This window comes from Chiloscyllium plagiosum, unplaced genomic scaffold (assembly GCF_037043375.1).
Source record: "Chiloscyllium plagiosum isolate Xiang-an unplaced genomic scaffold, Cpla_swu_hap1 HiC_scaffold_8, whole genome shotgun sequence".
NCBI lineage: Eukaryota > Metazoa > Chordata > Chondrichthyes > Orectolobiformes > Hemiscylliidae > Chiloscyllium > Chiloscyllium plagiosum.
In genome coordinates this window covers 5,198,180-5,213,869 of record NW_028270146.1, presented here as the reverse complement: position 1 = coordinate 5,213,869, position 15,690 = coordinate 5,198,180, and the positions used below count along the sequence as shown (strand labels likewise).

Genomic DNA, 15,690 nt, shown 5'->3' with positions numbered 1-15,690 from the left:
TTTGTCTCAACATTCTCTTCTCTAATCTATCCTCATCAATTATTCTCAGAATTTTTTCTGTACCCTCCCTAAAAAGTTTCACTAAGATTACAATGGTTGTATATCAACACTATCTAGCAACAAAAGTATTAATTAAGATTTAACTATTAACAGGTGCATCTACTGGTCTCATTGTCTGCCAACTTCCATTAAATGGCGTAAGATTTATGTGCAGACATAGGTCAGACAACCCATCCAGTATGTTCCATCCATGCCAGCAATGCCCATGTCCCAGGATTTAATTTTTTAAAATTTCTCCTGCCTTCTCCCTGTAATTCTGTACAGTCTTCCTGCCCTAATAACTATCTTACTGCCTTTTGAACAGCTTAACTGAGCCTCCTTTCATCACACACTCTCAGGCTGTGCATTCCAGATCCTAACTGCTTGTTGTTTTACCTCATTCCTTTTGCTTCTTTGATGAATGACCGTGGCTCCAATTCACTTGAGGTTTTCTGTATTAGGTGGAAACTATAGGCACGGGATTCATAGAGTCATTGAGATATTCAGCATTGAAACAGACCCTTTGGTGTTCAAAGTCTGTGAGAAGATTTGTAGCTCGGGTGCTCGTTGTTGTGGTTCTGTTTGCCAAGCTGGGAATTTGTGTTGCAGACGTTTCGTCCCCTGTCTAGGTGATATCCTCAGTGCTTGGGAGCCTCCTGTGAAGCGCTTCTGTGATCTTTCCTCCGGCATTAGTAGCCACACACGCAGGTGACAAGCAACATGAGTTCGACTGGGACAACACTACTATTATAGGACAAGCCAAACAGAGAACAACCAGGGAATTCCAAGAAGCATGGCACTCATCCAAATATTCAATCAATAAGCACATCGACCTGGACCCAATATACCGACCACTGCAGCAGACAGCTGGAACTGACAACCGGAAGCGGCAGATTCAAACCACTACAAATGCCGGAGGAAAGATCACAGAAGTGCTTCACAGGAGGCTCCCAAGCACTGAGGATATCACCTAGACAGGGGACGAAACGTCTGCAACACATTCTCAGCTCGGCGAACAGACCCTTTGGCCTAACTCGTCCATGCTGACCAGATATCCCAACCCAATCTAGTCCCACCTGGCCCATATCCCTCCAAAGCCCTTCCTTTTCATATACCCATCCATGCCTTTTAAATGTTGCAATTGTACCAGCCTCCACCACTTCTTCTGACAGCTCATTCCATACACGTACCACCCTCTGAGTGAAAATGTTGCCTCTTAGGTCGCTTCTGTATCTTTCCCCTCTCCCCCTAAACCTATGCCCTCTAGTTCTGGACTCACCCATCCCAGGGAAAAGACTTTGTCTTTTTATCCTATCCACGCCCCTCATAATTTTATAAACCTCAATAAGGTCACCCCTCAGCCTCCGATGCTCCAGGGAAATCAGCCCTAGCCTATTCAACCTCTCCCTATAGCTCAAATCCTCCAACCTTGGCAATATCCTTGTAAATCTTTTCTGAACCTTTTCAAGTTTCACAACATCTTTCTGATAAAGGAATGTACCTTAATTCAATTTAAGTTTCCTTTAAACTTTGGAGTGTGTGGGAAAAGGGTGATTTGTTACAGTTTATTAGAGCTGCTCCTTTAAAAATAGCATATTAATTATCTCTTAGTAAAATAAGCTGAGCATAAAGTTGAAAAATTGTGAATGATTTAATAAAAAGAACGTAGAGGTACTATGGATTCGGAACTGGCTTGATATTATGGGATCCCTCATTTATCAGCATTTATGGCCATGTCAATAACTCGTGGATAGTGGTTCAAGCTCATCTCTGATGTAATGGGAGCTATCTTCTGTTATTGTGCTTGCTTAGTCTGTATGGGACTGTGCAGGAAGTAAACATTATGTACACCATCACAGCAGTATATAACTTGCAGTTACCTCTGGCCCACTCTTGTACTGCACTCATGGACTCCTGTTGTCACGGAGATGTTGGCTTTACCAGTGCCTTCATCGATCTCCAAACAGGAAGAGTAAAGTGTGCCAGTCCCAGATATTGTTGATGAAACGAGAGCACTGTTCTGTCAGACACTGAAGGCTGGTACATGTCTTTTCAGTCCTGTATAACCCTCCCACAGAAGGAAGCTACTTACTGATTAGATTGTAATGGATCTGTATCTTAATACTATTGATCCATATTTCCTGATAGCCTTATCCAACAACATTTTTCTCTTTACCATTTGTTGTTTGTTGAATGTTTTTTAGGTGAGTGCAGGTGGTCATTTGGCCATCCATATCGTTTCTTTTTTTCAGGATGTCTGAATATTTATCCCTGGTAGTGTCCTGATACAATTGATATATAAATGCTGCTTATTAAAATTAAATTTAACATTTGATGGACTAAATTCATTGTCTGGGATTATATGTCATGCAGTCAAAATGTGTGAATGGTGCTTGTATACATTTCACCTCTTACCCAATGGAAGTTGTTTAGATTTTGAGCTGGGTCTGGCTGGGTGGGACTGCACTTGCCTGGTTCCACTCTTATCTTCTTGTAGCCAGAGTATAACTTGCAATAGCTTCTTTTCCTACTCCCACATTGTTATCTGTGATGCCCCCAATGATCTATCACTGGACCCTCCTATTTCCCATCTCTAAACTGCCTTGACATGGTGTTATCTAAAAGCACAGTTAGTTTTTGCATGAGGACACTGAACTGTACTTTACCACCACTTCTGAGTCCAGCAGAGTGTTAACTTAAAAAAAACCTTCAAGAGCTGGGGACAATTCTGGCTAAGCTAGCATTTATTGTCCATCCCTAATTGCCTTTGGGAAGGTGGTGGTGAGCTTCCAGAACTGGTGCAGTCCCTGTGTTGTAAGTACATCCACAGTCCATTAATGAAAGAATGCCAGGAGTTTGACGCCAAAGGAACAGCAGTATATTTCAAAGTCAGAAACAAACTTGCAAGTGGTGGTGTTCCCACGTATCTGCAGCCTTTGTCCTTATTAGATGTGTTGGGTTTGGAAGGTGATATTGAACGTGATGTACGGTAGTGCATCTTGTAAATGGCACACACTGTATTTAATGCATTGTTTGTCTGACAGCCAGTACTGGATGAGTAGAAATTTCCTTCAATTATATGCATAGAATGTGTGGGTCATCTGCAGTGCTTCATCCGGAGGCTCACTGGGGATGTTGCCTAGTATGGTGATGAAACATATGAGAATGAACCTTCCAGCTCAGCGAGCAAACCTACATCCAGAACCTCAACCTAAGCTACAAATCTTCTCAACTCTCTAATCTATATTCTCCTCCAAATCATGTATATAGATTACAAACCACAGGGGTCCCAGTGCTGATCCCTGCGGAACACCACTGGTTACTGATTTCCAGTCAGAAAAGCGCACTTCCATAACATCTGTTTTTTATGACTAAGCCAGGTCTGAATCCATTGTACCAGCTCACTGTGGATCCCATGTGATATCACCTTTTTATGTCAGTCTGCCACGAGGGACCTTGTCAAAGATCTTACTAAAGTCCATAAAGCCAACATCTACCACCCTCCCCTCATCAATAATCTTTGTCACTTTCATGCAAAACTCTTATCAAGTTTGTGAGACAGGACCTTTCCTGCACAAACCCATGTTGTTAAGTCCATATTTTTCTAAATGTGAGTAAATGCTGTCCTTAAGAATCTTCAATAATTTTTCTACAGCTGATGTAAGACATATACCGGCCTGTAATTTCCCAGATTATCCCAGTTGTCTGCCTTAAACAAAGGTGCAATATTGGTTATTCTCCAGTCCTCTGAGACCACTCCTGTATCTGAAGGCACCAACATGTCCTCACCTGTGTCCCTCAGCATTCCGGGATAGATTCTGCCAGGTCCTGGGGACTTGTCTATCTTAGTACTTTTCAAAACGCTCCCTCACTGCCATCGTTTTTAAATGAACATGCCACAATGATCGGTGCTGGGACCTCTGCTTTTTGCCATTTATATAAATGACTTGGATGCGAGCATAAGAGATATGGTTAGTAAGTTTGCAGATGACACCAAAATTGGAGGTGTGGTGGACAGTGAAGAAGGTTACAACAGATCTTGATCAGATGGGCCAATGGGCTGAGGAATGGCGGATGGGGTTTAATTCAGATAAATGTGAGGTGATGCATTTTGGGAAAGCAAATCTTAGCAGGACTAATACACTTAATGGTAAGGTCCTAGGGAGTGTTGCTGAACAAAGAGACCTTGGAGTGCAGGTTCATAGCTCCTTGAAAGTGGAGTCGCAGGTAGATAGGATAGTGAAGAAGGCGTTTGGTATGCTTTCCTTTATTGGTCAGAATATTGAGTATAGGAGTTGGGAGGTCATATTGCGGCTGTACTGGTCATTGGTTAGGCCACTGTTGGAATATTGCATGCAATTCTGGTCTCCTTCCTATTGGAAAGATGTTGTAAAATTTGAAAAGGTTCAGAAAAGATTTACAAGGATGTTGCCAGGATTGGAGGATTTGAGCTAAGGGGGGAGGCTGAACAGGCTGGGGCTGTTTTCCCTGGAGCTTAGGAGGCTGAGGGGTGACCTCTTAGAGGTTTGAGAAATTGTGAGGGGCATGGATAGGATAAATAGACAAAGTCCTTTCCCTGGGATCGGGGAGTCCAGAACTAGAGGGCATAGGTTTAGGATGAGAGGGGAAAAATATAAAAGAGACCAAAAGGGGCAACTTTTTCATGCAGAGGGTGGTACGTGTATGGAATGAGCTGTCAGAGCAAGTGGTGGAGGCTGGTACGATTGCAACATTTAAAAGGCATTTGGATGGGTATATGAATAGGAAGGCTTTGGAGGGATATGGGCCAGGTGCTGGCAGGTGGGACTAGATTGGGTTGGGGTATCTGGTTGGCATAGACGGGTTGGACCGAAGTGTCTGTTTCCATGCTGTACATCTCTATGACTCTAAATGTTGAGAAGACTAAAGCAGTTATCCTCCACCCCCAACACAAACTGTGTATCCTAGCTACCAACTGCATCCTTCCCCATGGCAACTATTTAATTCTGAACTTGACTGTGCACAACTTCGTTTCATGTTTGACCCTGAGAAGAGTTTCCAACCACATTTCTGTCTCCATAATGTGCCCTGACCTCAGATCACCAGCTGATGTAAACCTTATCAATTCATTCTTACCTCTGGACTATTCCATCACATCGTAGCTGATCTCCCTCATTGTTTCCTCAGAAACGTGGGGTCAATCCACATTCTACTACCAATCTTCTTAGTTGCATCAAATCCATTTTATTTATCATGCTTTGCTGTCTGATCAAACTGTCTCTCTATTGAGCAATTTCTAGATTTTACAATTCTGATCCATGTTTTCAAATCTCTCAGTAACCTTGTTCCTTTCCAGGAACAATATATGATGCCTATATCTGATGTGCTCGTGCAGGGAACATCATCATAGTTGGGTTGTAAGTTTGCTCGCTGAGCTGGTAGATTTGTTCTCAGACGTTTTGTCACCATGCTCGGTAACATCATCAGTGAGCCTTTGATGAAGTGCTGGTGTTCTGTCCCGCTTGCCGTTTATCTGTCTTGGTCCGTTGTGGTGGGTGACATCACTTCCGGTTCTTTTCCTGAGTGGTTGATAAATGGGGTTCAGATCGATCTGTTTGTTAATGGAGTTCCGGTTTGAATGCCAGGCCTCTAGGAATTCCCGTGCTTGTCTTTGTTTAGCCTGTCCCAGGATGGATGTATTGTTCCAGTTGAACTGGTGTCCCTCTTTGTCTGTGTGTATGGGTACCAGTGATAGTTGCTCATGTCTTTGGTGGCTAGTTGGCGTTCATGTATCCTGGTTGCTAGCTTTCTGCCCGTCTGTTCAATGTAATGTTTATTGAAGACCTTGCAGAGTATTTTATATATGACATTTGTGCTGCTGGTTGTTGGTATGGGGTCCTTTAAATTCATCGAGAGTGTTTCAGTGTGGTGGTAGGTTTGTGATCTACCATGATGCCTAGGGGCTGGACTGGTCTGGTTGTTATCTCTGAGATGTCTTTAATATATGGCAGAGTGGCCAAAGTTTCTGGGTGTGTTATGTCGTCTTGTTTAGGTCTGTTGAGTAGAAACCGGCGAACTGCGCTTATCGGGTATCCATTGTTCGTGAATACGTTAACAGGTGTTTTTCCTTAGCTTCTCTTGGTTCCCGAGTGCTGCAGTGTGTTGTGCCTCATTTAAATAATGTCCTGATGCAGCTCCATTTGTGGGTGTTTGGATGATTGCTCTTGTAGGTAAGTATCTGGTCTGTGTGTGTCTTTCCTGTAAATGCTGGTCTGTAGCTCTCCATTGGCTTTGTGTTCTACTGTGACATCCAGGAAGGGGAGTCTGTTGTAGTTCGCTTCCTCTTCGGTGAACTTTATACTGGTACGGATGTTGTTTATGTGTTTGTGGGTTTCTTCTAATTTGTTGTGTTTCGTGATGACAAAGGTGTCATCCACATAGCAGACCCAAAGCTTGGGCTGGATGGTGGGAAGGGCTGTTCATTCTAACCTCTGCATAACTGCTTCTGGTAATAGTCCTGATATTGGTGATCCCATAGCCGTCCCATTGATTTGTTTGTAGATCTTGTCATTGAAGGTGAAGTGGGTTGTGAGGCACAGGTCTACTCGTTTGAGGATGCTGTCCTTCTGATGGAGTTGGTGCTGTCAGATGTTTGTGTCCTTGGTTCGGCTAGCAGTGAGGCCAGTGTTTCTTTGGCTAGGGTGATATTTATTGATGTGAATAGGGCTGTCACATTGCAGGAAACTATGACCTCATTGTCCTCTATCTTGGTGTCTTTGATGTTAAGGAAATCCTGGGTGGAGTGGATGGAGTGGGGCTTGAGTCTGCTTCTAGTTGTTTCAGGAGGTCTGCAGATGCTGGAGATCAGAGTAGAGACTGTGTTGCTAGAAAAGCACAGCAGGTCAGGCAACATCTGAGGAGCAGGAAAATCGACGTTTCGGGCTGGAGCCCTTCATCAGGAATGAAGGGCTCCGACCTGAAATGTTGATTTTCCTGCTCCTTTGCTGCCTGACCTGCAGTGCTTTTCCAGCAACACACTCTCTACGAGGTGTTTCAGTTCATGTTGCAGTTCCTGTATGTCGGTGTATGGGGAAGTGAGACTATGGGTCTGAGGGGGGCCCCTTATTTATGTACCTTTGATAATCCATAGAAATAGTGTGTTGGATCCTTCAGGTTTCATTCTTTGGAGCTCTGTCTTGTTAACTTCACCTGTGTTGTGAAGTTTCCTCAGGGATGATGTAATACAGTTTTCTAGCTTGGAGTCGGGTCCATTGCTACCTGTTGGTAGGTATTGGTATCTGCAAGTAGTGTGTTTGCTTTTTCAATATATTGTGTTCTGTTCAGGATAATGGTCATGTGCCCTTTGTTTGCTGGTAGGATTATGATATTTCTGTCTTTTCTGACTGTTTCCAGGGCTTTCCTTTCCAGTGCGGGTTATAGAACAGAGAGTTATAGAGATGTGCAGCATTCAGTCCAAGCCATCCACACTGACCAGTTATCTGAAAGTTATCTAGTACCACTTGCCAGCATTAGGCCCACATCTCTCTGTTCCCTTCTTTCTTTCTGGTTAGTGTCGGTGCCACTGTTTGTCTGATGGCCTGCTGGATGTCTTCCATAACTCAGTTGTCTTTCAGGGTGGATTCCAGTACTATAAGGAAGTCCTTTTTATCTGCATCCCTGTAGTTGAAGTTCATTCCTTATATTAAGATGGCTTTTTCAGTGTCTGTGAGTGGTCAGTCTATCACCAGTGCTGTCACTCGTATCCATTCACACAGACAGAGGTACACCAGACTGGGACAGTACATCCATCCTGGGACAGGCTAAACAAAGACACGCGTGGGAATTCTTAGAAACCTGGCGTTCAAACCAGAATTCCATTAACAAACAGATCAATTTGGACCCCATTTACCAATCTCTCAGACTAGGAAATTCCTGGTAATGAGTTCTGTGGGTACTTGTGTGGCTGATGAGCCCAATCCTAGAGGCACATCTCTCACCGCATATTTTGCAAGGTGTTTCCAGACAGTGGAATTGGACCTTGACCTAGAGATCATTGATAATCCTTTCTCGGTTCCTTTTCCAGATTTCCTCTTGCCGCTGGTTGTTCTCAAAGAATTGTGTCCCTTCATACAGGAGTTTCCTCCAAGTCGTTTTTTTTTTCTGAACAAGGGTCTCCTTAGCATTAACGTCCACATTGCATTTCTTTAGGGAAGCCTTCAGGGAGTCTTTGAAATGTTTCCTTAATCCTCCTCTCAATCAAGTGCCTTCTTTGAGCTGGGCAAAGATGATTTGCTTTGGTAGTTGGAGCTCAAGCATCCTAAGCATGTGGCTGGCCCAATGGAGAGTTGATTTCAGGTGACCATGGCCTCAATGCTGGTGTTGCTAGCTGCTTCAAGGATGCCAGTGTTAGTACGCCTGTCCTCCCAGGTCAAACAGAGAATCGATCTTTAACAGTGTTGTTGTGGTTCTGTTTGCCGAGCTGGGAATTTGTGTTGCAGACGTTTTGTCCCCTGTCTAGGTGACATCCTCAGTGCTTGGGAGCCTCCTGTGAAAAGCTTCTGTGAGGCACCACTATAACTGCCGGAGGAAAGATCACAGAATCGCTTCACAGGAGGCTCCCAAGCACTGAGGATGTCACCTAGACAGGGGACAAAACGTCTGCAACACAAATTCCCAGCTCGGCGAACAGAACCACAACAACGAGCACCTGAGCCACAAATCTTCTCACAAACTTTGAATATCTTAAACAGTTTTGGTAGTACTTCTTAAGGGTCTTGAGGTGGCGCCTGTATGTAGTCCAAGTTTTAGAGCCATATGCAAGAGTTGGAAGGAGACTGCCTTGTACACAAGGATCACCTGTATCAGTATGGATGTCACAGTCTTCAAAATTCTCATGCCTAAATATCCAAACGTGGCCCTCGCAGATTGCGTGCGACATTGAATCTCTGCATCAATGTCAGCCTTAGGTGGGAAGGAGCTTTCCAGGTAGGAGAAATGCAGGGAACATAAAAAATACAATAAACAATTAGCAAGACAAATGGCATGTCTGTTTTTGTTGCAAGGAGATAAGAGTACCAGATAGGGGAAATCATGTCACATTACATAAGGCATTGATGAATTCGTTCCTGGGATAAGGTGTGCACATTTTGATCCTTATATTCTAAGAAAGGATATGCTTACATTAGAGGTAGTGCAACAGGTTCACCATATTTGGAATGAAAGGATTGTCCTTTTGATGAAAAGATAAGTAAATTAAGCTTCTGTACTCTGGAGTTTAATACACGAGTTTAAAAGAATGAGAATAGAACTCATTGATGTCCAAAATTCTGAAGGGGTTTGGCAGGTTGGACAATGGGAAATTGTTTCCCCCTGGCTGAGGAATGCTGAACACAGTCCCAGGATAAGGGCAATCATTTAGAATTGAGATAAGGAGAAATTTTGATTCAGAATTATACATCTTTTCAGTAGTCTCTCCTAGAGACTTTGGAGTGCACCATTGCTGAGCGCGATCAAAGCTTGAAAAGATGGAATTCTGTTCTGAAAATTGGAGGATATGGGAGTAGATGGGAAAATGAAAGTGAAACTGATCAGCTCTGATCATATTGAATACTGCATTAGGCTGGAGAGGCCCAACAGTATACTCCTTATAATGTTCTATACACTGTATTTCCCTCTCTATCATTTATCTGTTGAGGCATTCCTAAAACATGCCAGTTTGGATAAACGTTTGGCAATTTGCCATTTGCCCTAATATTGACCAAAAGTTCACTTCATTTCCTGTGAAGGGTTGGGATGTATTATTATTTTAAAATTGTTATATAAATCCAATTTGGCATTGTTGAGCTGTAAGACGGACACAGGAAGGGTGAAATATTAATCAAGTATAAAATAACAAAAAACTGCTGATGCTGGAAATCTGAAACAAAAACAGAAACTGCTTGAGAAATTCAGCAGGTCTGGCAGCATCTGTGGAGAGAAAACAAAATCATCATTCCAGGTCCAGTTACACCTTTTCTACGCTGAGATTGCCAGAGGGTGGAAGATAGGAAGGCAAGAGATTGTGGATTGGGCAAGACCCATTGCTGGTGTTTCAGTATTGCCAAAGCTGACCAAATCAGTGAAAAGATTTCAGTGAAAGGAGTGTCTGGGAATTCTGTGCGATCAGGACACTTATGAACTAAGTAAGAGAGGATTTGTAAATGTGTACCTTGTCAATGGTGACCATGCCTGGGGAGTTTGGATGGAATACATCTATAAGTGAATGTAATCCAAGGGCCAAAATAAAAAGTGAGCAAACCTAAAAAAAAATGAAGGGCAGAGTTGAAAGGACTACAGCCATTGCATATGCTCGAACACTACACTTCTGCAGAAATTAATTAGAGTACTTGGAACTACAAGTGGACTTTGTATCAGCTGTTCAAAGTGAAATTTATCTCTGTTTGAAAACCCTTTGCCTGTTTGTTACTATTTGAATTGAGTGGATTTTAATTTGTTAGAGTAAAACTTTTATAAAGTGAATTTTTGTCCATTGGTTTTCTTTCTGTTGGCTTCATAGAGATAACTTTAATAAAAGCTATCAATCCTGAATGAGGTTGTAACACTACAGTGAGCTCCATTGCCCCAAAACTGCCAGGGTTACTGCTAATAATTCCTCCGCAGGTAAACCCTCTCACCTAGAGAGTGGTGAGTCTGTGAAATTCTCTGCCACAGAAAGTGGTTGAAGCCAAACAAGAAGGAGTTCAAACTAGTTATTAAGGCTAATGGAATGGGGAAGGAATGGGGAGAAAGAGGGAACACAGTTTTGAGTTGGATGATCAGCCATAATCACATTGAATGACAGAGCAGGTTTGTAGGGCTGAATGACCTACTCCACTTCTTATTTTCTGTGTTTCTCAGTATGCATTTGCATTGAAGACCAAGACACTATTGAGAATCTTGTTGATGCTCATTTCCTTGGCTCACAAAATGGGACTAATTAGATAGTCATTTCAAAGAGCCTGCACAAGTAAAATGGGCCAAATGACCACCTTCTGTGCTGTATCATTCTATGATCATTCTGTACGTCCACTCGGCGAAGATACAAATTTCTGTTATCTGGAGAACTGTACCTCTCTGAAGGTGGACAAAGTGAAAAATCACACACTAGGTTATAGTCCAACAGATTTATTTGGAGGCACAAGCTTTCGAAGCACTCTCCTTCATCAGGTGGTTGTGAAGCAGATCACAAAACACAGAATTTAGATTAGATTAGATTACTTACAGTGAGGAAACAGGCCCTTCGGCCCAACAATTCCACACCGACCCGCCGAAGCAAAACCCATACCCCTACATTTACCCCTTCACCTAAGGCTACGGGCAATTTAGCATGGCCAATTCACCTGACCTGCACATCTTTGGACTGTGGGAGGAAACCGGAGCACCCGGAGGAAACCCACGCAGACACGGGGAGAATGTGCAAACTCCACACAGTCAGTCGCCTGAGGCAGGAATTGAACCCGGGTCCCTGGCGCTGCGAGGCAGCAGTGCTAGCCACTGTGCCACTGTGTCATACAGCTGAAGTGTTATATTGAACAAACCTAGATTAAGTCTTTCATCTTTGAGGATGGGTTTGTTAGTTTCATAAAACATAGAACATTACAGCACAGTATAGGCCCTTCAGCCCTCAATGTTGCACTGACCTGTGAAACCAATCTGAAATCCATTTTAACTTACACTATTCCATTTTCATTTATATGTTTATTCAATGACCATTTAAGTGCCCTTAAAGTTGGTGAGTCTACTTCTGTTGCAGGCAGGATGTTCCACACCCCTACTACTCTGAGATAGACATCTGTCCTATGTCTATCACCCTTCAATTTAAAGCTATGTCCCCTTGTGTTCACCATTACCATCTGAGGAAAAAGGCTCTAACTGCCCATCCCATTTAATCCTTGTGATTATCGAATATGTCTCAATGAAGTCACCTCTCAACCTTCTTCTCTGTAACGAAAACAGCCTCCAGTCCCTCAGCCTTTCCTCGTAAGACCCACTCCCGCATACCAGGCAACATCCTAGTAAATCTCCTCTGAACCCTTTCCAACATTTACTTATCCTTCCCATAATGTGGTGACCAGAACTGTAAGCAATACTCCAAGTGCAGCCGCACCAGAATTTTGTACAGCTGCAACATGACCTCGTGCTCTGAAACTCAATCCCTGTACCAATAAAAGCTAACATACCATATGCTTTCTTAACAACCCTATCAACCTGGATGGCAACTTTCAGGGATCTATGTCCATGGACAGAGATTTCTCTGCTCATCTACACTACCCAGGATCTTACCTTTAGCCCAGTACTCTGTATTCCTGTTGCTCCTTCCAAAGTGAATCACCTCATACGTTTCTGCATTAAACTCCATTTGCCACCTCTTAGCCCAGCTCTGCAGCTTATCTATGTCCCTCTGTAACCTGCAACATTTTTCGGCACTGTCCACAACTCCACCAACCTCAGTGTCATCTGCAAATGTACTAACCCATCCTTCTACACCCTTATCCAGGTCATTTTTGTGTTCAATTTATCATTCAGCTGTAATTTTTTGCTATAAATTCTGTCTTATGATCCTGCTTCACAATCACCTGATGAAGAAGCAGCTCTTCGAAAACTAGTGCCTCCAGATAAACCTGTTGGACTACAACCTGGTGATTTTGTGATTTTTAACTTTGTCCCCTGTCCAACAGCAGCTTCTTCAAATCGTCTCTGAAGGTGATAATGCAAGGGATAAGATCTCTTGTACAAGTAAAATGTTTGTACTCTGGTTCGAAAATAATGAACCTTTTGGTTTATCTTACAGGGACTTGTTGCAGAGAATTAAATAAATCCAGCTTCATCAATACCTGCTTCTGAGGAATGAGGTGAGGGATGTGAAGAGCTGCAGGTGAATGGAGACACTGAAGTGGAATGGCAAATGATGCAGGTGTGTGGATCAGCTAGAGAGTATGGCCTCCTCCTGATATCACTGATATACTAAATGTACACGTATTGGGAAATGAGAGAACATGGAGATTTAGCAGCCGTTAGACCTCAAGAAGAACTTTCTTGTTTGTTCTCAGCCTCGTCTTCTCCAAATATCACTGAAGATCTCCAGAACTACTGAGCCTCCAACAGGCTGTTTCTGGTACAGCAATGATGTTGATATCTAACCAACAATGGGGAAAATTGGCTATATATATATATATCCTGTCCTCAGAAGCTAACTCTAATCACCTCATCAGGTATTCTCAATCATTCACAGACTAGTCAACAATGCTATCAAATAGCATTCACTCACAAATAACGTGCTCACCAGTACTCAGTCTAGATTTCTCCAGGATCAGTTGCCTCTAAATCTCATTACAACTTGCTTTTAATTATGATGCAGACTGAATTCCAGAGGTGAAATGGGTTTTAGAAAGTTAATGTACTGGGGTTGGGCTTCAGTAGGAGGTGTGGTCTCACTACATCTTGACAGTTGTAGCCAGACTTTATTCTTTTACTCCAGTCCCCTTGTCATAAAGGTCAACATGCCATTTCCTCTAATTGCCTGCTGTAACCTGCATGCTAACTTTGTTATTTGTAAGTGTACACCCAAGTTCTTCTAAATATCAATGTTTAAAAGTTTCATGTCTTTTTGCAAAATATTTGTACAACAAAACTCACATAATCCAGCACCCAACCAACCAGAATCTCCAAACCACCCACCCATGTTATAGTTGCTAAGGACATACTGATGGCTTCAGGCTGAAGTGTTTGCAAAAGAACCACTGATGGTTCAAGTATTTTCTCTCTGTGCTTACAGTGAAAAGAGTAAAAGGTGGAGAGGCTCCAAATGATTCTAATATATGTCGAGGCATGTTACCATGAGCTGTATTGTGTTAGCCAGTATTTTTGATGTACCAGCATCATCCAATCCCAACTTTACCATATTCATTTCTATCCTCATAACCAAAGTGAATAACCTCACACTTTCCCACACTATCCTCCTCTGCCACTTTTTTGCTTACTCACTTAACCCTGTTTCTATCTTCAAAGTTTGGGAGAAGATTTGTAGCTCGGGTGCTCGTTGTCGTGGTTCTGTTCGCCGAGCTGGGAATTTGTCTTGCAAACGTTTCGTCCCCTGTCTAGGTGACATCCTCAGTGCTTGGGAGCCTCCTATGAACCGCTTATGTGATGTTTCCTCCGGCATTTATTGTGGCCTGTCTCTGCCGCTTCCGGTTGTCAGTTCCAGCTGTCCACTGTAGTGGCCGGTATATTGGGTCCAGGTCGATGTGTTTGTTGATAGAGTCTGTGGATGAGTGCCATGCCTCTAGGAATTCCCTGGCTGTTCTCTGTTTGGCTTGCCCTATAATGGTCTGTTCCTTAAAGCACTCCAGTAGTCAGCTTGCCAAATTGAAAAAGATCCATTTATTTCAACTCATTGCTTGCCAATTAACAATCCTCTATCCACAGTAATATAAAAATCCTAATTCCATACATCTTTATCTTACATACTAATCTTTTATGAAATACATTTTCAAAATCTAGGTACATTTACTGGTTTTCTGTTATCAATGCCATGATCTTCAAAACCACTAATTGATTTGGCAAACATAATTTCCCTTCAGAAATCCATGTTAGGTTTGTCTGGTCATATAGGTAAAAACAATGACTGCAGATGCTGGAAACCTGGCCGACCCATTGTCTCAGCATGTTCCTACCCCACTGAACTCATCTCTACCTACCTCGACACTGTCCTATTCCCCCCTAGTCCAGGAACTCCCCACATACGTTCGAGACATCACCCACGCCCTCCACTTCCTCCAAGTCTTCCGTTTCCCCGGCCCCCAATGCCTCATCTTCACCATGGATATCCAATCCCTCTACACCTCCATCCGCCATGACCAGGGCCTCCAAGCCCTCCGTTTTTCCTCTCCCGACGTCCCCAACAGTACCCTTCCACCGACACTCTCATTCGTTTGGCCGAACTGGTCCTCACCCTTAACAATTTCTCCTTCGAATCCTCCCACTTCCTCCAGACCAAAGGGGTAGCCATGGGCACATGTATGGGCCCCAGCTATGCCTGTCTCTTTGTTGGCTCCGTAGAACAGTCGATCTTCCGTAATTACACCGGCACCACTCCCCACCTCTTCCTCCGCTACATTGATGACTGCATTGGCGCCACCTCATGCTCCTGCAAGGAGGCTGAGCAATTCATCAACTTCACCAACACATTCCACCCTGACCTTAAATTTACCTGGACCATCTCTGACACCTCCTTCCCCTTCCTGGACCTCTCCATCTCCATTAATGATGACCAACTTGACACTGACATTTTTTACAAACCCACCGACTCCCACAGCTACCTGGATTACACCTCTTCCCACCCTACCTCTTGCAAAAATGCCAATCCGTATTCCCAATTCCTCCGCCTCTGCCATATCTGCTCCCAGGAGGACCAGTTCCACCACAGAACACACCAGATGGTCTCCTTCTTTAGAGACCGCAATTTCCCTTCCCACGTGGTTAAAGATGCCCTCCAACGCATCTCATCCATATCCCGCACCTCCGCCCTCAGACCCCATCTCTCCAACCGTAACAAGGACAGAACGCCCCTGGTGCTTACCTTCCACCCTACCAACCTTCGCATAAACCAAATCATCCGCCGACATTTCCGCCACC

The 15,690-nt window shown here is 43.4% G+C and overlaps 1 protein-coding gene and 1 non-coding gene across 2 annotated transcripts in view; both read left to right on the top strand.

The window, feature by feature from the left end:
* The window catches only part of gstz1 (glutathione S-transferase zeta 1), a 46,395-nt gene that overhangs the window by 817 nt on the left and 29,888 nt on the right, over nucleotides 1–15,690 (top strand). The window contains exon 2 of the mRNA XM_087989557.1: nucleotides 12,848–12,970. Coding sequence (XP_087845683.1) covers nucleotides 12,962–12,970 — 9 coding nt within the window. The 5' untranslated portion in view covers nucleotides 12,848–12,961. The remainder of the gene's footprint in view (nucleotides 1–12,847; nucleotides 12,971–15,690) is intronic.
* LOC122554046 (small Cajal body-specific RNA 13) lies at nucleotides 1,850–2,087 on the top strand. The gene has a single exon (XR_006312909.2).